The 20,570-nt window shown below is 33.4% G+C and overlaps 6 protein-coding genes across 8 annotated transcripts; 4 read left to right on the top strand and 2 right to left on the bottom strand.

The window, feature by feature from the left end:
• Nucleotides 1-114: 114 nt before the first annotated feature.
• LOC106405657 lies at nucleotides 115-1,775 on the bottom strand. The gene is made up of 2 exons (XM_013846180.3): nucleotides 1,265-1,775; nucleotides 115-1,080 (listed from the first exon to the last, which is right to left on the bottom strand). The coding sequence occupies exons 1-2, from the start codon at nucleotides 1,497-1,499 to the stop codon at nucleotides 863-865; spliced, it is 453 nt and encodes a 150-aa protein (XP_013701634.1). The 5' UTR covers nucleotides 1,500-1,775; the 3' UTR covers nucleotides 115-862.
• A 1,913-nt stretch (nucleotides 1,776-3,688) lies between these two features.
• LOC106405873 (stellacyanin) lies at nucleotides 3,689-4,722 on the top strand. Its single transcript, XM_013846426.3, has 2 exons — nucleotides 3,689-3,928; nucleotides 4,188-4,722. The coding sequence occupies exons 1-2, from the start codon at nucleotides 3,751-3,753 to the stop codon at nucleotides 4,592-4,594; spliced, it is 585 nt and encodes a 194-aa protein (XP_013701880.1). The 5' UTR covers nucleotides 3,689-3,750; the 3' UTR covers nucleotides 4,595-4,722.
• Nucleotides 4,723-6,913: 2,191 nt separating this feature from the next.
• Nucleotides 6,914-7,992, top strand: LOC106405877 (peptide methionine sulfoxide reductase A3). The gene is made up of 2 exons (XM_013846430.3): nucleotides 6,914-7,322; nucleotides 7,527-7,992. Exons 1-2 carry the CDS (start codon nucleotides 7,014-7,016, stop codon nucleotides 7,770-7,772), a joined length of 555 nt encoding a protein of 184 aa, XP_013701884.1. The 5' UTR covers nucleotides 6,914-7,013; the 3' UTR covers nucleotides 7,773-7,992.
• Nucleotides 7,993-10,562: 2,570 nt separating this feature from the next.
• On the top strand, nucleotides 10,563-14,264 carry LOC111197795 (peptide methionine sulfoxide reductase A3-like). Of its 3 annotated transcripts, XM_048751848.1 has the most exons (3): nucleotides 10,563-10,700; nucleotides 13,390-13,643; nucleotides 13,793-14,264. In XM_048751848.1, the coding sequence occupies exons 1-3, from the start codon at nucleotides 10,646-10,648 to the stop codon at nucleotides 14,036-14,038; spliced, it is 555 nt and encodes a 184-aa protein (XP_048607805.1). In that variant the 5' UTR covers nucleotides 10,563-10,645; the 3' UTR covers nucleotides 14,039-14,264. The 3 variants fall into 3 exon arrangements, with proteins under 3 accessions (XP_048607805.1, XP_048607804.1, XP_013701883.1); XM_048751847.1 differs by lacking the exon at nucleotides 13,390-13,643 and having other exon boundaries at nucleotides 10,564-10,954; XM_013846429.3 differs by lacking the exons at nucleotides 13,390-13,643; nucleotides 13,793-14,264 and adding an exon at nucleotides 11,137-11,607 and having other exon boundaries at nucleotides 10,565-10,954.
• Nucleotides 14,265-15,498: 1,234 nt separating this feature from the next.
• On the top strand, nucleotides 15,499-16,644 carry LOC106405871 (peptide methionine sulfoxide reductase A2-like). Its single transcript, XM_013846424.3, has 2 exons — nucleotides 15,499-15,940; nucleotides 16,232-16,644. Exons 1-2 carry the CDS (start codon nucleotides 15,527-15,529, stop codon nucleotides 16,481-16,483), a joined length of 666 nt encoding a protein of 221 aa, XP_013701878.1. The 5' UTR covers nucleotides 15,499-15,526; the 3' UTR covers nucleotides 16,484-16,644.
• On the bottom strand, nucleotides 16,610-18,714 carry LOC106405869 (glutamate dehydrogenase 2-like). The gene is made up of 6 exons (XM_013846422.3): nucleotides 18,385-18,714; nucleotides 17,959-18,255; nucleotides 17,753-17,869; nucleotides 17,233-17,483; nucleotides 17,087-17,162; nucleotides 16,610-17,015 (listed from the first exon to the last, which is right to left on the bottom strand). Exons 1-6 carry the CDS (start codon nucleotides 18,604-18,606, stop codon nucleotides 16,743-16,745), a joined length of 1,236 nt encoding a protein of 411 aa, XP_013701876.1. The 5' UTR covers nucleotides 18,607-18,714; the 3' UTR covers nucleotides 16,610-16,742.
• Nucleotides 18,715-20,570: the final 1,856 nt, after the last annotated feature.

Raw genomic sequence — 20,570 nt, 5'->3', positions numbered from 1 at the left:
AAAGTTAAGAGCAACTATAGAGATTTCATCTTACGAATAAAATTAAAATTGAAGGAAACTCAAAGGGGAATTTATAAAAGGGAAAATAAAATGAGAAGTCTAATATTTAATAGTTTTCCTGCTGTAAATTTTTGATATGAAAAATGCAAAAACATATATTATAGTTACGGTTAATTTTTGTGACATGAACATCTATAATATTGTCGATCAATATTTTAAGGGCAAGTCGGCAGCGGAGTATGGTGAAAGATACGAAATCGTTAAAAAATTTAAAGATGCATCAATAAAGTATACTACAACATTTATATTACTTATTTTTTTTAAAAAAAAACACATTTATATTACTTTAATTTACAGAAGACAACTGTGATCAACGTTTAGATTTAAATAATTGGCAATGGTGTTCTATTTCTGGGTTGATCCGTGGGAGATAAGTTAAGACGTTAATCAAAACGACAACGTTTGAATGGTGAAGAGTGAAGGGGAGAGAAGCTCTAGATCTGGCACATGTGTTTAGAAGCATCTTTTATATCCTAGAAGACCTCGACAGCCGTTTCTGTTTTGCAAACTTGGTAGGTTCAGAAATATTTTGTAGAGATTTTTTGTTGTTGTTGAGACTTTCTATAATTATAGTCTATAGTCGTTTGTTAAAAAGAAAATAAGTAGGAAATAATACCAACGGAATAGCTCTTTATCATTAGACTTTTTCATTAATGTAGTTCTGGTGGATATTATTTGAGAAAATATAAAGCAAAACGTAACCAAAGTAACACATCTCAATCAAAATGCGGGAAAATAGGAAATAAAAATCGATATAAGTTGTTAACTAATGTAGGGAACTCCTTTTTACCCCAAAAAAATACTAATGAAATCCTTTCACCACTTTCCTTGAAGTTTGTATCCTCCGATGACGCTTATTAACGTCGCGTTTTAGCTTCGACTTATATGAACCTTCCACTTCTGTGGCGGTGCCTAAGAATCCGGTCTGTGTTCCGTCGCTGTCATTGTCAATGTCTCCTTCAATGGTTAATCCTTTGATCCTAGCCGCAATGGATTCCTCTTTTACCCCAACATCCACATCTATATAATAATCAATTTAACCCTCCAAAAAATCATTGTTGTTAAAGGTCCATGTATGATTACTGAATCAGCGACTAGAACATATAAAACATAAAATAGAATGTTTTCATATATTTAGAATTAAACCAGTATATAGCTTATATAGTTTAGTTAAGATCATGAATATTAGTGTATACGTACATACTTGGATTAGAGAAAAACCAAAGGATGAGAGCACAAGCGAGAAGGACAAAGGGGATTATGTGAACAGCGTTTTCAGCAAATTTAGCACGTGACTTCTCTTTCTTTGTCACTTCCTGGCTCATAGGATCGTATGTAGTCGGCTCGTCTTCGTCTAGGCCTTTCCATAATCCCTTTGGCGCAGACCAAGGTACTGAGTAATCCTCAGTAACACGGCTCCAGCTTGCGGATCGGTACATATTTTGCCTTTGCTTCAGTCTTGTGGTGTGTAGTAAGGATTGAATCAGTTTTTTTGCCCAAGAAACTTAAAAGGTAAAAAGGCTACCTTTGTGGGGGTGTTGATTTTTAATTAATCGAGAACTTTCAAGTAATACATTACTAATTTCTTTTAATTTTTTTGATTTGGTGGCTACTTTTCAGCCTATGGCTTCGGTGATTTGGATCAAAGCTATGACTTTGTCAGATATACGAATTTCCTGTTTCTACCAACCACATAATTAAGGAATTTTTTTTTTGTAACACCACATAAGCAAATCCCCTATATATTATTTGAGAAGCATTACAACTTCTTTTTGTAGCCACATGTCATCACTAGAATGATTTTTAGAATCATTAGAGAAATATGTTGGTCCATCTAATTATATAATAAGCTTTTTATTAAACTAACAATAAATTCATCATTAATGTACTTTATTATTTCCTTAAATAAAATTTACGGAATTGCCTAATGTGGTTAAAGTATATATGGCAATTAATAATTTTGAATAATAAAGATTTGATAAAAAATAGTGTATCTTCTATCATATTTGTTTAATTTTAAGCTATTAAATAAATTAAACAACCACAATAACCATATAATAAAAATTTAGATTTTTATGTATATGTTATATTTTGAATTTTTACAAACGGCTATAAATTACTAAAACTGTTAAAAGTCTCACATTCAAATTTTATGATCCATGGTTTAAAATTTTTGTTATGACAAAATACAAATGATTACAAAAATTATATAAGTAAAAAGTCTAATTTAATTAATTAATAAGATTAATATATATATCATTTTAAATTAAACTATAAACCATATAAAATATAATATTTTAGTTTCAAAATTTACTTTGAACCATTTTTTTGATAAAAGTTTTGAACGATCATTGACAACTTATTTTTTTTTTAAATTATAAATTACTAAAACTATTAATCCCACAATGAAAATTTTGTTATCAGTAATTTAAATTTTTTTCTATAAAAGATACAAATGATCAAAAAACTATATGAGTAGAAATCATCATTTAATAGACATTAATATTAAAAATATACTAAAATATATTATCTATGTTAGTATCATTTAAATTTAATAACATATCCTATCAAATAAAATTTTCTTTGGATTAATACAATTGATTTATATGTTCACACCAATTTAATTATATTTTTAATAGTTACTGACTTTTAATTATTTAATATATATTTATTATTTTATAATATGTAAAAATATTTAATACATAAAATAATTTATATATATAATGTTGATCCCGCGCAAGGTGCGGGTCTTAACCTAGTATATTTAATATTACGAGACCAATTACATATTATTACAAAAGAAAAAACATTATATACAACGGATGTCTAACTGTATTAGATACTCCTTCTCTTTCAAAATATATGATGTTTTAGGAAGTTTTTGATGTTTCAAAATAGATGATGTTTTCATATTTCAATGTACCTTCTAACTTTATCAAAAACTGTATAACCAATCATATTTTGTAGTATATTTTGTGACTGGTTGAATAATTAGTAATCTATATTTTAATGATATTTTTTAGCCAAAAAACAAGTTTCTTAATATTTGTGTCCTAACCTAAAACTTCATGTATTTTGAAAGAGAGAGAATATATTTTATTTTATAAATATTCCAAAAGAAATAAAAGGAGTTACAAGGGAAATTCTCTGGAAGCTTATTAGGTGGGTTTGGTCCCGATTAGGTAAGAAGTTCAACACCCTTTCGATGCCAATTCCAAATCCAAGCAAGTATGTTTCGAAAGATGAGAAGAAGTAAATAATAATTAATAGACATATGTAAATTAAATTAACGTAATAGTTGCATCTTGTTAGTTAATATCATTAACTGATTTTGTTTTTGTTATCTATTGTCCGTGTACTAATATTTGTGAATGTATTATAAAGATTGGAGAAAGAGAAAACTACCTGTCCATTGTCATCATGAATATTTAGCCATTTAGGGTTGTGGACTTTACCTAACAGCACAAGAATCCTATGAATTATGAAACACGAAAAATTCATTAAGAAAAAACAAAGGCTAAGGAACAAAAGGCAGATGTTATATGTTTTGGTGGTTGTGATATTAGGTTATCCACCTATGAGCAACCTTAAGCTATGCCATACACACACATTATTATATATGTTTACAGACACATATATGCATCTAAAGCTAAAACTCAAGTTATTGAAAATTTTACAGTTGCGTCAATTATGGAGAAGACGTCGAAGAAGCTATTTATTTTCAATCTCTGCATCATTTTTGGTATTTTAGTAACAAGAAGATGCAACGCAACTACATACTTTGTGGGAGACACGTCCGGTTGGGACATAAGCTCCGATCTTGAATCTTGGCCTTTAGGCAAGCGATTCTCTGTCGGTGATGTTCTAAGTAAGTATTATAATACATGCATCCATTGACTTCTAAAATATATAGGCATTAGCCAATACTTTACCTTATCCAAAACAAAAAACATAAAAATTGATATTGTAGTTTCATGATGAAAGTATTTTATGAAACTATGGTTAGTGATCAACCTGATTTATCAGTTTTTTTTAGATTCACGACTGCTATTTCATCGATTTAAACGTATGTAAATGCAGTAAGACTAATTATAATTGCTTGAATCTGATCCATCTATAATTGCCAGTGTTCCAATACTCATCGACGCATAGTGTCTACGAAGTGGCGAAAGACAACTTCCAAAGCTGCAACACTACGGACCCGATCCGTACGTTCATAAATGGGAACACGACCATTGCTCTGTCCAAACCGGGAGACCGGTTCTTTGTCTGTGGTAACCGGCTCCATTGCTTCGCTGGTATGAGGCTACAAGTCAATGTCGAAGGCAATGGCCCATCTCCGGCCCCTGTGGGCGCTCCACAGGCCGCCCCCGCCGGAATTCTCCAGCCATCTTCTAAAAAGAATAACCCTGCAACCGGGGTTGCTAGCTCGGCTCCCCATATTGGTGGCCGCGGTCTGAGGGGCAGTATGAATTATTTTGTATATTTGATCGTTTTTACTTTTCCGTTAATATTGTATTTTATTAACAACTAAAATATAAGAGTTTTCATATAGTATACTTAAGAGTTTCAATATACAGTAATGTATATATATTCTCTGATTTAAATGCGTACGAGAGTGAGTATTCGGTTTGGTTTGATATAATTTTGTTATTTTTGTAACAATTGTTTTGAAGAGTATGACTAGATACAAACGAAAAATGTTGGTGGTTACGTTATTCTGTGTGTGATTTTGGATAGACATATTTTAAGAAACGAATAATAAGTATACGTTCATCCTTTAATATCTATAGATTTGAACAATTTAATTTCAGTTAACAAAATTAATTTCATTCCGATTATATTAAACTCGGTACATGATCGATTCAGTTGGATATTAACTTTTGTTTCATACAATTGTTCTTTCATTTGGATAACAATAAAAAATCAGCTGAGATATAACACATCACTTATATATTAATTGAGAAACATTACAACATTGTTTTGTAACCACATGTCATAATGAGAATTAAATTCAAAATTTTTAGAAAAAATAGGTTGGTCTATCTTAACTTATATTATATTTTTTTAAACTAGCTATCAAATTGATAAATAATATACAAAAAATATTCTCGCATTTTCCTTAAATAAAATCTACGGAATTACGTAATATGATTAACGTATATATATGACACAATTAATGATTATGAATAATAAATATTTGATAACAATTTTTCTATCTTAGCTCTTTTTTTTTGTTTTAATCTTATATTATTAAAAGATACTAAACAATCACATTAACTATACAATAAAAAATAATTTTTTATATGTTATATTTTGAATTTTAAAACGACTATAAATTACTAAAAATGTTAAATGTCTCATACTAAAATTTTGTGAACAATGGTTTAACCATTTTGTAATAAAAAAATATAAATGATCATAAATCGTATGAATATGAGTCTCATTTAATAGACATTCATATTATATATTAATATAGTTTAAAATTAAACCATATAACATATAAAAATACTATGTTAATTTCTAAATTTGTATTGAAAAATATTGAAACCTTAAGATTTTAATTTTAAAATTTACTTTGAAAAATTCGCACATTAGAAATTTTGTATTTATCATATGAGTATGAATTCTTAATAATAAATATTTATATTAAAATATATTATATATCTATATCCATGTCATTAAAATTTAATCATATACCATATAAAATAAATAAAATGATTGTTTTGATTTATTTACTAAAACTTTTCGTAAATAAACAAGAGGCATTGCTTTGATTTATATGCTTATTTTAATTTAATTATATATATAATACATAAATGAACATAAAAATAATAAAAAATAAAAATTATTTTTATATATAACGTTCATTCCACGCAATTGCACGGTTCTTAACATAGTATATATTGGTTAGAAAAAAAAACTTCTTAGTTCAACTTTATATGGTTCGGTTTAGCGAATAGCATACATCTTGGACCTTAATTTTTCACTTTCCAAATTCAGTTCAATGACCACCAGGACCGGTTCTATCGGGGTGCCCAAGGTGCATTTGCACTGAGCCCCAAAATTTTTACCTAATTTTAGTTATAATTTAGGGCCCGTTTTTTTAAATTTAGGGCCTTTTTTGAAATTATATTACATTATTTATGCACTGGACCTTCTTAGACATTGAGACGGGCCTCTTGTTTCGGTTTGGGTTGGATGGGGCATCGTTTGGGCCTCTTTTAGTTTTAAAGTTGGATTTGTATGTTTCGGCCTAGGTGTCATTTAGTTTGTTGGGCCTTATATTTTTATGTTTTTATGTTTGTAAATCTTTTGATAAATAATATTATAGATGGAAAAAAAAAAAAGACATTGAGACGGGCCTGATGACCACTGCCATTCAAACTCGCAGTTTCTAATCGCTACTAAAACGCAAACGCAACTAACAGTAAAACTAAGACCGTGGTCCGTTTCGCTGCACCTCTCTGGCTATAGTTCATGTATGGAGTGTATCTGGACGGAAAGACATAGTACTGTTCATTTTAAATTTTTAATGTTAAAAAAAAATACAGCTATTATTTTTTTATTTTTTTACAGCTGTTATTTTGGTTCTAGAAAAAACAATACAGGTGGCAATTATAGTTCATGCATGCAGTGTATCTGGACGGAAGTACAATAGGAATGGGTCAAATAACGTTATCTAACACGTGATATTTATAGTTAGATCATGTATGGAGTTATCCGGACGGAATTACATAGCATATACACTCTAATATTGTCTTTAATGATAACTATACATGTGATATTTATAGATCGTGTATATGGACAGGAATAAATAGTATATACACTCTACGGTTAACTATACAGGTGGTATATATAGTTCATGTATGGGAGGGTATCTGGATGCGATTACATAATAAACTTTAAATATTCTCTCTCAAAACTTTTTTTTCTCTCTAGAAAACTTCGCCATGAATCTTTCTTCTATCACTCAGGCAAACGACAATGACGCTCCGGCGCCGGGAAATGAGTTTGCACAGTTCGCCGCTGGATGCTTCTGGGGCGTGGAGCTAGCGTTTCAGAGAGTCTCAGGTGTGACTCATACGGAGGTTGGATACACCCAAGGGTTCCTCCACAATCCTTCATACGACGATGTCTGCACGAACACAACGAACCATGCAGAGGTTGTCAGGGTTCAATATGATCCCAAAGAGTGCAACTTTGAGTCTCTGCTTAATGTCTTCTGGTCTAGGCATGACCCCACCACCTTAAATCGCCAGGTACGTTATACTATTTAAAACTTTTATTGAAAACTTCAAACTGAATACATAACACAAAAAATCAAAACTTATCTATTTATTTTATTCTGTTAGTTATTCAATTCATTTGCAATACCAAGTCGAATGTGTAACATTTGATGATGTGAAGTTATATTAACATATCTATGTACTTTACCGTGGCTAATGACTTAAAACTGTGATCAGGGAAAAGATGTGGGAACCCAATACAGATCAGGGATATACTTCTACACACCTGAGCAGGAGAAACAAGCGGCGGTGTCAATGGAACGTCACCAGAAAAAAATGGAGAGTAAGATCATGACTGAGATTCTACCAGCTAAGAAATTCTACAGAGCTGAGGAGTATCATCAGCAGTACCTGTCAAAGGGTGGGCAGTCCTGTGGCATAGCCTGCAACAGTCCACTCATGTGCAGCGCTGCTACGGCTTAAAAGTGCTGAGTTTCCTCTTCTTATCTCCCAAAACAGAGGATGTTAGAGACTTGTTTGTTACACAATATATATGAACATCAACCAAATCCTTAATAAGTGTAACAAGTTACTTTCGTTTCTTGTTAGAGACTATAAATGTCTATTGATGTTATTGAATTATTGATTGTTTAGATTTGAGTGAATCTTATGGATGAAAAAATAATATGAATAAGGTTTCTTATTGGACAGAACTTAGGAGGGTGAACCTTTAAATTAATTCTACCCTTTATGACTAATCAAAGTGACACATAGATTATTAATTAAAAAATATTAAATTAAATAAAAAATAGCTACAAAAAATAAAAACGCTAATTTTAACGACACTAACGCTTCCAGCTAAACCCTAAATCCTAAATTTTAAATTCTAAACCCTATACCTTAAATTCTAAACTCAAATCCAAACCTTTAAACCCAAACCCTATACCCTAAACCATAATCCTAGATCCTAAACCCAAATATATACTCTGAACCCAAAAACTAGACTATAAACCTAAACTCTATACCCTAAACCCAAGTCCTAGACCCTAAAACCCAAACCGTAAACCTTAAACCCAAATTATATATCATAAACCCAAAACATTAACTATAAATCCAAATGGTAAATCCTAAACCCAAACTGTAAATCCTAAACCCAAAACCTATACCCTAAACCCATATCCTAGACCTAAAACCCAAATGGTAAACCCTAAACTCAAACCTCAAACTTAGATGCTATAGGGTTTGGGTTAAGGTTTACGGTTTGGGTTTAGAGTCTAAAACTTGTGTTTAGGGTATAAGGTTTAGGTTTATAGTCTATTTTTTGGGTTTAAGGTATATAATTTGGGTTTAGGGTCTAGAATTAGGGGTTAGGGTCTAGGATTAGAGTTTAAGATTTACGGTTTGGGTTTAGGGTGTAGGACTTGGGTTTAGGGTATAGAGTTTAAGTTTATAGTCTAGTTTTTGGGTTTATGGTATATAATTTGGGTTTAGGATCTAGAATTAGGGTTTAGGGGATAGAGAGTGAACCTAAGTTATGTCCTTTCTTATTGCCATTTGCTTCACCACCAACAATGTTACAACACTTTAACATCACCAATTTGATCATTTCTTTCACATAGTGATCTAGCAAAATGGATTCTTTGATAGCTCAAGAAGAACCTGAGTTAGTATATTTACCTGCAACTGTTCCTTCTCCGATGGCTCAAGAAGAGCCTAAGTTAATAGATACACCTACAGCTGATCCTTCTTTGTTTGATTGTTTGCATGTGTGCGTTGTTGATTTCTATTTCTCAGTTCACAATAAGATGTGGAAATGTTAACAAATTTTTTGAAACCTTCAAACTGAATACAGAACACAAAAAATTGCATGTTTCCTAAAAATGTGTATGTTTTTATTTTTAAGCTTTCTAACTATTTTCCATGAAATTTCAAATTTATTGAGCAACTTAAAACAATATGGTCATTTACAGATGGAATGAGCAAAAAATGAAACATAATGCTTTAGCTATCATTTGCCATAGATAAGATACCAACGGCTGAGTCAGCAGTGCAGCCTTGGAGTTGTGGAGTAGTTCAGACTTCAGAGATAGGATGCGGTTTCAAATGACTTTGTCGATAGCTCTGCTCATTTGATCAGGAATAAGATTTCTAACTATTTAATCATACTTAATAAAATATCTTCTATTTTTTAAAAAAAATTATTCCTTAGCATTCATAATAAGTAACACATTATATTTAACAAAAGCAAATATATCTATACCATTTATATACTTGAAAAAAAATATTTTCGTATAATATTTATATTGATAAATATAATGTGCTTCTACATAGAAGTATATGCATTCTTTTTTTCGAAGACAGTGTGTATATATATTTTCTGATTTAAATGCGTACGAAGAGTATTCGGTTTGGTTTGATATATTTTTGAGAGTTATGACTAAGCACAAACCAAAAATGTTTGGTGGTTTGATCCTTTAATATCTATAGATATGAACAATTTAATTTTGAGTTCTAAAAAAAAATTTAATTTTGGTTTACAAAATTAAGTTCATTTCGATTACATTAAACTAGGTGCATGATCAATTCAGTTGCATATTAAATTTTGTTACACACTATTGTTTTTGTTTTTTCATTTGGATGACAATAATAAAATCAGTTGAGATATATATGTGTATATATATATATATAGGTTAGATTTCAACCTAAACTTCTTATATATATATATATATATAGGTTAGATTTCAACCTAAACTTCTTGGTTCAACTTTATATGGTTCAGTTTAGCGAATAGCATACACATGTTGGACCTTAATTTTTCACTTTCCAAGTTCAGTGACCATTGCGATTCAAACTCCCCGTTTCTAATCGCGATCGCAATCAAAACGCAAACGCTAACTTAGACCCGTGTTCCGTTTCGCTGCACCTCTCTTTCATGTATGGAGTGTATGTTGACGGACAGACATAGTATATACACACTAATGTTCTTTTTAATGTTAAAAAAATACAGCTATTATTTTTTTTACAGCTGTTATTTTAGTTCTAGAAAGTGTATCTGGACGGAAGTACAATAGGATACACTCTAGCACGTGAGATCTATAGTTAGATCATGTATAGAGTGTATCTGGACGGAATTACAGAGCGTATACACTCTAATAAGGTCTTTAATGATAACTATGGCATGTGGTATTTATAGATCGTGTATCTGGACGGAAACACATAGTACATACACTCCATGGTTAACTATACAGGTGGTATATATAGGTCAGGTATGGAGTGTATCTAGATGCAATTACATAAACTCCTTTCTCAAAAAAAAAAATACATAAACTCTAATAATCTCTCTAGAAAACTTAGCCATGAATCTTTCTTCTATCACTCAGGGAAACGATAATGACGTTCCGGCGCCGGGAAATGAGTTTGCACAGTTCGCCGCTGGATGCTTCTGGGGCGTGGAGCTGGCGTTTCAGAGAGTCTCCGGTGTGACTCATACGGAGGTTGGATACACCCAAGGGTTCCTCCACAATCCTTCATACGAGGATGTCTGCACGAACACAACGAACCATGCAGAGGTTGTCAGGGTTCAGTATGATCCCAAAGAGTGCAACTTTGAGTCTCTGCTTGATGCCTTCTGGTCTAGACATAACCCCACCACCTTGAATCGCCAGGTACATTATGGGTTTCTCTTAACTTGGTCCCAAGATTTAAACTTTTTATGTTTGGAGGTTGCTAAATTTTTAAAGTTTTAAGACTTTGGATAGAGAACAATACTTATAATAATAACATATCTATGTAGTGAAACTATCCCTTGACTATTTTTACCGTGGCTAATGACTTGAACTGTTATCAGGGAAAAGATGTTGGAACCCAATACAGATCAGGGATATACTTCTACACACCTGAGCAGGAGAAACAAGCGGCGGTGTCAATGGAACGTCACCAGCAACAAATGGAGAGTAAGATCATGACTGAGATTCTACCAGCTAAGAAATTCTACAGAGCTGAGGAGTATCATCAGCAGTATCTGTCAAAGGGTGGGCAGTCCTGTGGCATAGCCTGCAACAGTCCACTCATGTGCAGCGCTGCTACGGCTTAAAAATGCTGAGTCTCCTCTGCTTATCTCCCAAAATAGAGGACGTTAGAGACTTGTTTGCTACACAATATGAGCATCAACCAAATGCCTAATAAGTGTAACAAGTTACTTTCGTGTTTCAATGTTAGAGACTATATAAATGTCTATTGATGTTATTGAATTATTGATTGTTTAGATTTGAGCGAATCTTATGGATGAAAAAAAAAAATATGATGGATAAGGTTTCTCTTATTGCCATTTTCTTCACCATCAACAACAATACACACTTTAAGAACATCACTAATCTGATCCTTTGTTTCACATAGTGATCTAGCAAAATGGATCCTTTGATAGTTCAAGAAGAGCCTAAGTTAGTAGATACACATCTGGTTAATCCTTCTTTGTTCCTTTCCCTACCGAAACAGAGGAGTGTTCTCTGTATTCTCTGTATGTGTGTGTGTGTTGTTGATTATAATTCACAGTTCATAATAAAGATGTGAAAATGTTACAACTTTTTTTGAAAATTTTGAAATGAATAAATCACAAAAAAATCAATAATATCTTTTATTTTATTCTGTTAGTTATTCATTTTATTTAAAAACAGAGAGAAAAATAATAACGATGTTTGTCCTGTGGCAAAGCCTGCAACGTTTCAGTTTGCTGCTACGGCTAGCTAAAGAGCTGAGTTCCTCTGCTTATCTCCCTAAACAGAGGATATCGTAGACTTGTGAATGTAAAACTGATGAGGTTGGTAGACAACACGTATGTAACTTTTATTTGCAATTCTGTAACAGTGTATGTTACACAAAATGAACACCAGCCAAACATTGCTATCTCTAATAAGTGTAACCAATAACTTTCGTTTTGCATGAGTAACGTTTTTACACAATTATTTGTTTATTTTCTTGAATGATCGAGCGAATCTTGTGGATGAGAAAAGAAAAAGTCTGATAGAGTTTGAGTTAATTCCACTTTAGGCCACTTATATAGTTTCACTTTAATGGGAGTTACATTGTAATAATTGTTAGAATTTCAAAAGTGTAGCGTTATTGGTTTATAGATTCTTAAAATTATTAAGATTATTTGTTTTCATAGATTTTAAAATGTACACAATTCTTTCAAATTATTTCCAAATTCAACAAATCTCCATACTTTTAAAATCAACAAACTGTATAAATCTAATTTCCGCTAATACCTTCTAAGACACTTTTGGCTAAAGTCTCATAAAATTTCTTATTGTCAATTTTGATTTTATATCTTTAATATAGAATAAACGTGACTTTTATAGAATGGTGGGTAGAATTTTTTTTTTATAAATATTCTGTAGACATCTTATCAAAAACATAATTCACCAAAATATTATGTATTTTTCTTGTGTGCCAATAAATAAGCTATTCAGCCTTTATGTAGGTCATAGGTGGTAGTTGATCAAATAAAAAAAAAAAGGTCATAGGTGGTGTTAATCTCTGACTGACTCTTTCTATATAAACAAGCGACTGATTTTTTCTCATATCAATCTACCAAAATGGATCCTTCTATAGCTCAAGAAGAGTCTAAGTTATTAGATACACCTGCCTCGTCACCTGTGATTGTTAACTAACACGTGATATTTATAGTTATGGAGTGTATCTGGACGGAAGTGCATAATATAAACTCTTACGTTCTTTTAACGTTTTCTTTTTTTTTGGGGTCAAATAACGTTAGCTAACACGTGATATTTATAGTTAGATCATGTATGGAGTGTATCCGGATGGAATTACATAGAATATACACTCTAATATTGTCTTTAATGATAACTATACATGTGATATTTATAGATCGTGTATATGGACAGGAATAAATAGTATATACACTCTAAGCTTAACTATACAGGTGGTATATATAGTTCATGTATGGAGGGTATCTGGATGCAATTACATAATAAACTTTAAATATTCTCTCTAAAAACTTTTTTTTTCTCTCTAGAAAACTTAGCCATGAATCTTTCTTCTATCACTCAGGGAAACGATAATGACGTTCCGGCGCCGGGAAATGAGTTTGCACAGTTCGCCGCTGGATGCTTCTGGGGCGTGGAGCTGGCGTTTCAGAGAGTCTCCGGTGTGACTCATACGGAGGTTGGATACACCCAAGGGTTCCTCCACAATCCTTCATACGAGGATGTCTGCACGAACACAACGAACCATGCAGAGGTTGTCAGGGTTCAGTATGATCCCAAAGAGTGCAACTTTGAGTCTCTGCTTGATGTCTTCTGGTCTAGACATGACCCAACCACCTTGAATCGCCAGGTACATTATGGGTTTCTCTTAACTTGGTCCCAGGATTTAAACTTTTTATGTTGGATAGAGAACAATACTTATTATAATAACATATGTATGTAGTGAAACTATCCCTTGACTATTTTTTACCGTGGCTAATGACTTAAAACTGTGATCAGGGAAAAGATGTGGGAACCCAATACAGATCAGGGATATACTTCTACACACCTGAGCAGGAGAAACTAGCGGCGGAGTCAATGGAACGTCACCAGCAACAAATGGAGAGTAAGATCATGACTGAGATTTTACCTGCTAAAAAGTTCTACAGAGCTGAGGAGTATCATCAGCAGTACCTGTCAAAGGGTGGACAGTCCTGTGGTATAGCCTGTAACAGTCCACTCATGTGCAGCGCCGCTACGGCTTAAAAATGCTGAGTTTCCTCTCCCAAAACAGAGGAGTTTAGAGACTTGTTTGTTACACAATATGAACATCAACCAAATCCCTAATAAGTGTAACAAGTTACTTTCGTGTTTCAATATTGTTAGAGACTATATAAATGTCTATTGATGTTATTGAATTATTGATTGTTTAGATTTGAGCGAATCTTATGGATGAAAAAAATAATATGATGAATAAGGTTTCTTATTGCCATTTGCTTCACCATCAACAACAATACACACTTTAAGAACATCACTAATCTGATCCTTTTCACATATTGATCTAGCAAAAGGATCCTTTGATAGGTCAAGAAGAACTTCAGTTAGTAGATACACCTGCCGACCTGCGGTTATTCCTTCTTTGTTCCTCTCTCCGACCAAAACAAAGGAGTGTTCTCTGTATGTGTGTGTAGTTGATTTGTAATTCTCAGTTCACAATAAAAGATGTAATACAACTTTTTTGAAAAATTAAAAAATGAAAAAATAACAATAAATAATAATCAATAATATCTTTTATTTTATTCTGTTAGGTATTCAATTATTTGTTGATGTTCTTGAATTATCGAGCGGATCTTGTGGATGAGAAAAGAAAAGGTCCGAGAGAGTTTGAGTTAATTTCACTTTAGGCCACTTACCATCAGCATTAGTGATTAGTGATAGAGTTCATAAAGTATTTTTTTATTATTTTTTTTTTTCTATTTGATTTTTGTTTTTTTTTCAAAAAAAAAAAATATTAATAGGACTAATCGCGGACCGCCACGTGTTGTGGGGCGCTACAGTGATATCCGGGTTCACTGGAGTGAACTCCCAAGAGACAGGTTTATAGTTTTTGTTTATTTTAATATTTTTTTTTTGAAAACCGTGTGAACTCCCCTTGTAGTTCACCAATGCTGATGCCCTTACATAGTTTAACTTTAATACACTTATGGCTAAAGTCTCATAAAGTTTCCTATTGTCAATTTAATTTTATAGCTTTAATACAGAAATAAACGTGACTTTTATAGAATGGTGGGTGGAATTTTATTTCTTTTTTGTTAATACTCTGTAGACATCTTATTAAAAAACATAAGTCACCAAAATATTGGGGATGATCCATAAGGGTATAGCTTTATATTTTTTTCCTATAAAATTTAATCCGTAGATTTATTTGCTGTAGTTTTCATTATTGTAGCTTTCTAAATCACTCATTTTTTGCTCTAGAAATAAAGCTCTCTACATCCATATTTTGATTTTGCAGAGTTTTTTTTGCTGTAAGTTTTTTAAAGAAAGAAAAGCTCATTGATTGACATTTATAGTTCTACGCTAAATTTTGGCCGTCAAAAGCAACTATAACCGCAACCAATCATCACCGTTATGTATTTTTCTCGTGTGCCAATAATTAAGCTGTTCAGCCTTTAGGTAGGTGGTGTTAATCTCTGCCAGACTCTTTCTATATAAACAAGAGACTGATTTTTTTTCTCATATCAATCTAGCAAAATGAATCCATCTATAGCTCAAGAAGATTCTAAGTTATTAAACACAGCTACAACTGATCCTTCTCCTATAGCTCAAGAAGAGCCTCAGTTAGTAGATCAACCTGTTATTGTTCCTTCTCCAATAGCACAGGAGCCTGACAACGATCTACCGGCACCGGGAAGCGAGTTTGCTGAGTTCGCCGCTGGATGTTTCTGGGGACTGGAGCTTGCTTTCCAGAGGATCCCTGGCGTGACTGAGACTGAGGTTGGGTACACTCATGGGATCTCTCACAATCCTTCATACGAGGTTGTCCGCACGAACAAAACGAACCATGCAGAGGTTGTAAGGGTTCAGTATAATCCCAATGAGTGCAGCTATGAGACACTGCTTGATTTGTTCTGGTCTAGGCATGATCCCACCACCTTAAATCGCCAGGTACCGATTTTCACTGGGTGAGACAAATAAAAAGAATATATGGAATGATATAAATTATTATTTATGGAATATAATGGAGCATAATCAGAATTCCACTTATTTTAAAACTTTTTTTATTTGGAATATGATTTTTCAAATGAAAATTTGTATTTGTTTTCTGGTATAATATGGAATGTTATAGAATGAAACTGAATAATTTTTCCATTTTTTTTTATTGTTACTGGTTTTTGAATTCTTGTTTTGTGAAACTACTTTTGATAACCATTCCTTGATGTTATATAAATGTTGCAGGGAGAGCTTGTGGGAGCTCAATACCGATCAGGGATATACTTCTATACACCAGAGCAAGAGAAACTTGCACATGAATCTCTAGAGAATCAGCAGACAAAACTTGAGAAGAAGATTGTGACTGAGATCTTACCAGCAAAGAAGTTCTACAAAGCTGAAGAATACCATCAGCACTATCTAGCTAAAGGTGGCATGTATGGCAATGCGCAATCTCCTGCAAAGAGCTGCAAGGACCCTATCCGCTGCTACGGCTAGGTATAAAGACTTTGTAACTCTTTCATCCCAAAACACAGGAGTGTTCTCTGTTTGTATGTGTGTAATTATCAGTTCATAATAAAGATGTGGTATAATGTTACAACTTTTTGAAAACTTTATGTTGAATACAAAACACAAAAATATATATTTTATTTTATTCAGTTAGTTATTCAATTCATTTGAATGATTTTGACTATCAATGAAACACAAAAACAAAACAGGGGAAAACAGAGTATATGGGGGAAAATTTTCAATAGGACTAAGCTTCCCAACCACGCAACTGGGTGGCTCGGGCGACACGGCTAACTCCAAGGGTGAAAGCACCCATACGGAGGTTGCAGGAGTGAGTATGGCACATTGTCTTGATGTTGTGAAAGGCTCGAGTCATGTACTTTTGCAGCTCCAGGTTCACTTTCTCCTCTTCCCACATGAACCCTTGAATGTTCTGCACCCACTCAAAGTAACTCACCGTCACTCCTCCTGCGTTTGCGTATATATCTGGTAGTATTATCACTCCTTTCTTCGACAGAATCTGCCAAATAACCAAAACATTTTAGAAAATGAATATAACAGGTTGTTGTAATGCTGCTGCTGCTGCATTACCTCGTCAGCATCTGGATCGGTTGGATGGTTAGCTGCCTCTACTATGAACTTAGCCTTCACATCTGCAGCATTCTCCCTAACCAAAAAGATCAAAAAGAATCAGAATTTTGGTTTTGATTTGATGAGAGAAAAGCTTGTGTTCATACTTGTTAAGGACACCACCAAGAGCACAAGGAATGAGAACATCACACTCATGGAGCAACAGTTCGTCCGAGTCCATAGCGTCTCCGCCACTGAACTCATTGAGACTTCCAGTCGCCTCTTTGTGTTTCAGAAGAGCGTTGATGTCGATACCTTCAGGGTTTCTGACTGCACCTGTAATGTCACTCACAGCAACCACTTTCCCACCTTTCTCATGGATCAGCTTAGCTGCCCATGTTCCAACATTCCCAAAACCCTGTTATCACACACCAACCAAATCTCTCAACTTCTTCTCATTCTCAGACAATATGTTTTAAGGAGGTTTGGTTGTTTTTGCACGAATATAGATAACTTTAGATTTATCAAAAACTGTATAGCCTATTGTATTTTTATTATGTATATTTATAATTAAATAAATTAGTTTTAAATTATATTTTAGTAATACTTTTGATAAAAAAAAAATAGTTTTCTTAATATCTGTAAAACATGATATAATATGAAACATACAACGTTAATATCTTTTACCTGAACAACAAATGTCAATCCCTGAATCGATTTGCCGTACTCAGCAAGAAGAGCTTCAGTTGCATAAACCACACCACGTCCTGTGGCAGCTTCCCTACCAAGCGAACCACCAAGATCCTAACACCAAAAGTGAACCAACACTCACCCACCAATAAAAAAGCTCAAAACTTTAGCAGCCACAATCAATAATCAAAGGCCTCTCTTACAATGGGCTTGCCGGTGACAACAGCAGGCGAATGCCCATGAAACTTGGAGTACTCATCAAGAATCCAAGCCATGGTCTGAGCGTTAGTCCCCATGTCAGGAGCAGGGACATCGGTGTGAATACCAATGAGGTCATGGATCTTCTGCGTGAAGACACGTGTCAGACGCTCGAGCTCGCTCAAACTCAAGTCGCGAGGGCTGCACCCGATCCCACCTTTAGCTCCGCCGTACGGAATGTCGGCGACAGCTGTCTTCCACGTCATCAGCTGAGCTAACGCGTTCACTTCATCAGGATCAACCTTCAAAAAAATAAAAATCATAAAAATCAAAACTTTGGACAAACCCAATCCCTAGATTCGATTCAAGAATCCAATTACAAGAACAAATGATTCAAAACCCAAAAAAAAAAGAGAGAGACTTTGACGAACCTCGGGGTGATATCTGATTCCTCCTTTCATGGGTCCGCGAGAATTGTCGTGCTGTACCCTGAATCCGATGTAGGAGACGAGGGTCCCGTCGTCTTTGGGGATCGTGCATTCGACCTTGATTTCTCGGAATGGGATCATGAGACTCTTCTCGATCTTCGAATCCAGGCCGAGGATTCGCGACGCGTGGCGGAAGTTTCTGTTGGTTGCGGCTAAAGCATTCATGATGGCTCAATGGGAGTTTTTTTTTTCGAATTGAGATTGAGAGATGATGGGAGGAGGAAGAAGAGAAGAAAGGAGGAGTGTATTTGTAGGAGGGGATGATGATAGAGAGAGCGTTAATTTTTGAATGGAGACGAAAGAGAAACTCTCTTATGCCTGAAAATGACTCTTTTGTCCTTTACTATCTTTTTTTTTTTTTTCTTTTGTTTGCTTTCATTTATCTTTTAATTTCTTCCTAACTTTATTGGCTTTTTTAAAGTCAATCAAATCTCAAAAAAGTCAGTAATACAAACCCTACATTTTCCTCGACAAAATTGCTTTGCGTGACACAAAAAAACATTGAAAAAAGAAAATGACTAAAAAATACAATATATAAATTTTTATTCGTGTTTAAAATATACTAATATTCTTACAATTTTTTCGGAAAATCAGAATAAAAAATATTTAAAAGTTTTCTATTTTTCTATTAGAAAATATATATTGCTAGACAAGTGAAATTACAGATTTTGTAATTAGAGGTTTTTTAGAGATATATATTTATGTAAATGAGGAAAAATAAGGTTTGCTTCTTAATAGTACTCTTTTTTTTTTTTTGTAAAAGACGTGTTGGACCCCCAAAAAGGTTGGAATTGGGGGATGAGTATTTAGTTGATTAGTATTTTTCTGTCCTTTCACTTTTGGTCAAACATACAGTACTGAACTAGGGAAGGTGGTTTATTTTTCTTGTTTGGTCAACAACTCGGGACGGTGTTATATATTATCCTTTCATCAATGTTACAACAATTTTTATGACTAATCGAAGTTCCCAAAAGCAGATCAATATGACTTTTGCTTCCTTTTTCTTACAAAAGTTGTCTTCATAAGACATTAATGATATTTAATTGTAGAATTGATTTACAAAGCTGTGGATAGACATCTTACATAAGGTCCCCGTTAGAACAAAAAAAGTATTGCATCTAGTTCAATGGATTCCCCTTACTATTCATTCTTCAATAATTGATATACCATCATCATTATCTAGATGATGTACTGATGCTTCAGTAAGGACGCGATTCTTGTGGACGTGACGTACTGATGCTTCTAAACAATCTGAACCGTTAAGAATCGGATGGTCTGAAACCGTAGGAACAAGATTCGGAATTATAGTCAGACCCAACTCCCAAGTACACACACACGTTGCAGAAGTTGCTATCCTTTTAATTGGATGGCGACTCTTTGCTTACCTGGCTCTGTCGCCCCTATCCCAATTTTTAAATTCCTTATTTTACTTTTGACCTTGTGTCAATTTTAATGCATGAATGAATCTCTTTGTGGTAAATCGTATAAGTAAATTGATTGATGCCCTAAAATAGTACCCTATATTAGATACGTGAAAATCAAAACATAACATTTGCAACTAGAACTACAGAAATTAAAAACGAAGAAATGTACCAAGACACGTAATCTACGGGGGAGTATATTAACACTTGCAGCTATAAAAAATATGTCCTGATAGAAACATATCACGTGGACAGATTGACAGACTCTTTCTTTTAATATATATTTTTTTTTATAACCGAGTATTCACATTGACGGACTAATTCTTTTAACATATATTTTTTTTATAACCGAATATCCTGATCCCATGGCCCCATCGAGATAGTCCATGTGGATTACGTGAACGGTTTTCGATCTCAAGCGTTGGAATTCCGTATGTGAATTCTCCAGTGGTTGAGATTCGAACCCGGATAATGGAACTCACAGAGCCATTTACCACCAGAGCTAGAAGCTCCGGTTGCTTCAAACATATCATGAACGCAATGGTGTACGTCTGTGTGACCATAATTTTATTTTTTGAAAACTAATAGATATTTAAGGTAAGGAAATGTGACCATAATTTACTTCGTTAGTTTTGATTAATTATTATAATTACAATCATTTTTTACAAAAAAATATCGTGTCAGTTACGTTATATATCACAGGTTTAT

Source organism: Brassica napus, chromosome C3, assembly GCF_020379485.1.
Source record: "Brassica napus cultivar Da-Ae chromosome C3, Da-Ae, whole genome shotgun sequence".
Lineage (NCBI taxonomy): Eukaryota > Viridiplantae > Streptophyta > Magnoliopsida > Brassicales > Brassicaceae > Brassica > Brassica napus.
The sequence above is the reverse complement of the archived record's forward strand: the minus strand, read 5'-3'. Positions and strand labels throughout refer to the sequence as shown.

Coding starts and splice junctions, on each gene's coding strand:
- LOC106405873 (XM_013846426.3), top strand. CDS start 3,751: ATGGAGAAGACGTCGAAGAAGCTATTTATTTTCAATCTCTGCATCATT. Junction 3,929..4,187: donor CTCTGTCGGTGATGTTCTAA/GTAAGTATTATA, acceptor TATAATTGCCAG/TGTTCCAATACTCATCGACG.
- LOC106405657 (XM_013846180.3), bottom strand. CDS start 1,499: ATGTACCGATCCGCAAGCTGGAGCCGTGTTACTGAGGATTACTCAGTA. Junction 1,081..1,264: donor TTGGTTTTTCTCTAATCCAA/GTATGTACGTAT, acceptor ATTATTATATAG/ATGTGGATGTTGGGGTAAAA.
- LOC106405871 (XM_013846424.3), top strand. CDS start 15,527: ATGAATCCATCTATAGCTCAAGAAGATTCTAAGTTATTAAACACAGCT. Junction 15,941..16,231: donor CCACCACCTTAAATCGCCAG/GTACCGATTTTC, acceptor TAAATGTTGCAG/GGAGAGCTTGTGGGAGCTCA.
- LOC111197795 (XM_048751848.1), top strand. CDS start 10,646: ATGAATCTTTCTTCTATCACTCAGGGAAACGATAATGACGTTCCGGCG. Junction 10,701..13,389: donor TGACGTTCCGGCGCCGGGAA/ATGAGTTTGCAC, acceptor CGGCGCCGGGAA/ATGAGTTTGCACAGTTCGCC. Junction 13,644..13,792: donor CAACCACCTTGAATCGCCAG/GTACATTATGGG, acceptor AACTGTGATCAG/GGAAAAGATGTGGGAACCCA.
- LOC106405877 (XM_013846430.3), top strand. CDS start 7,014: ATGAATCTTTCTTCTATCACTCAGGCAAACGACAATGACGCTCCGGCG. Junction 7,323..7,526: donor CCACCACCTTAAATCGCCAG/GTACGTTATACT, acceptor AACTGTGATCAG/GGAAAAGATGTGGGAACCCA.
- LOC106405869 (XM_013846422.3), bottom strand. CDS start 18,606: ATGAATGCTTTAGCCGCAACCAACAGAAACTTCCGCCACGCGTCGCGA. Junction 18,256..18,384: donor GAATCAGATATCACCCCGAG/GTTCGTCAAAGT, acceptor ATTTTTTTGAAG/GTTGATCCTGATGAAGTGAA. Junction 17,016..17,086: donor CCGATCCAGATGCTGACGAG/GTAATGCAGCAG, acceptor GTTATTTGGCAG/ATTCTGTCGAAGAAAGGAGT.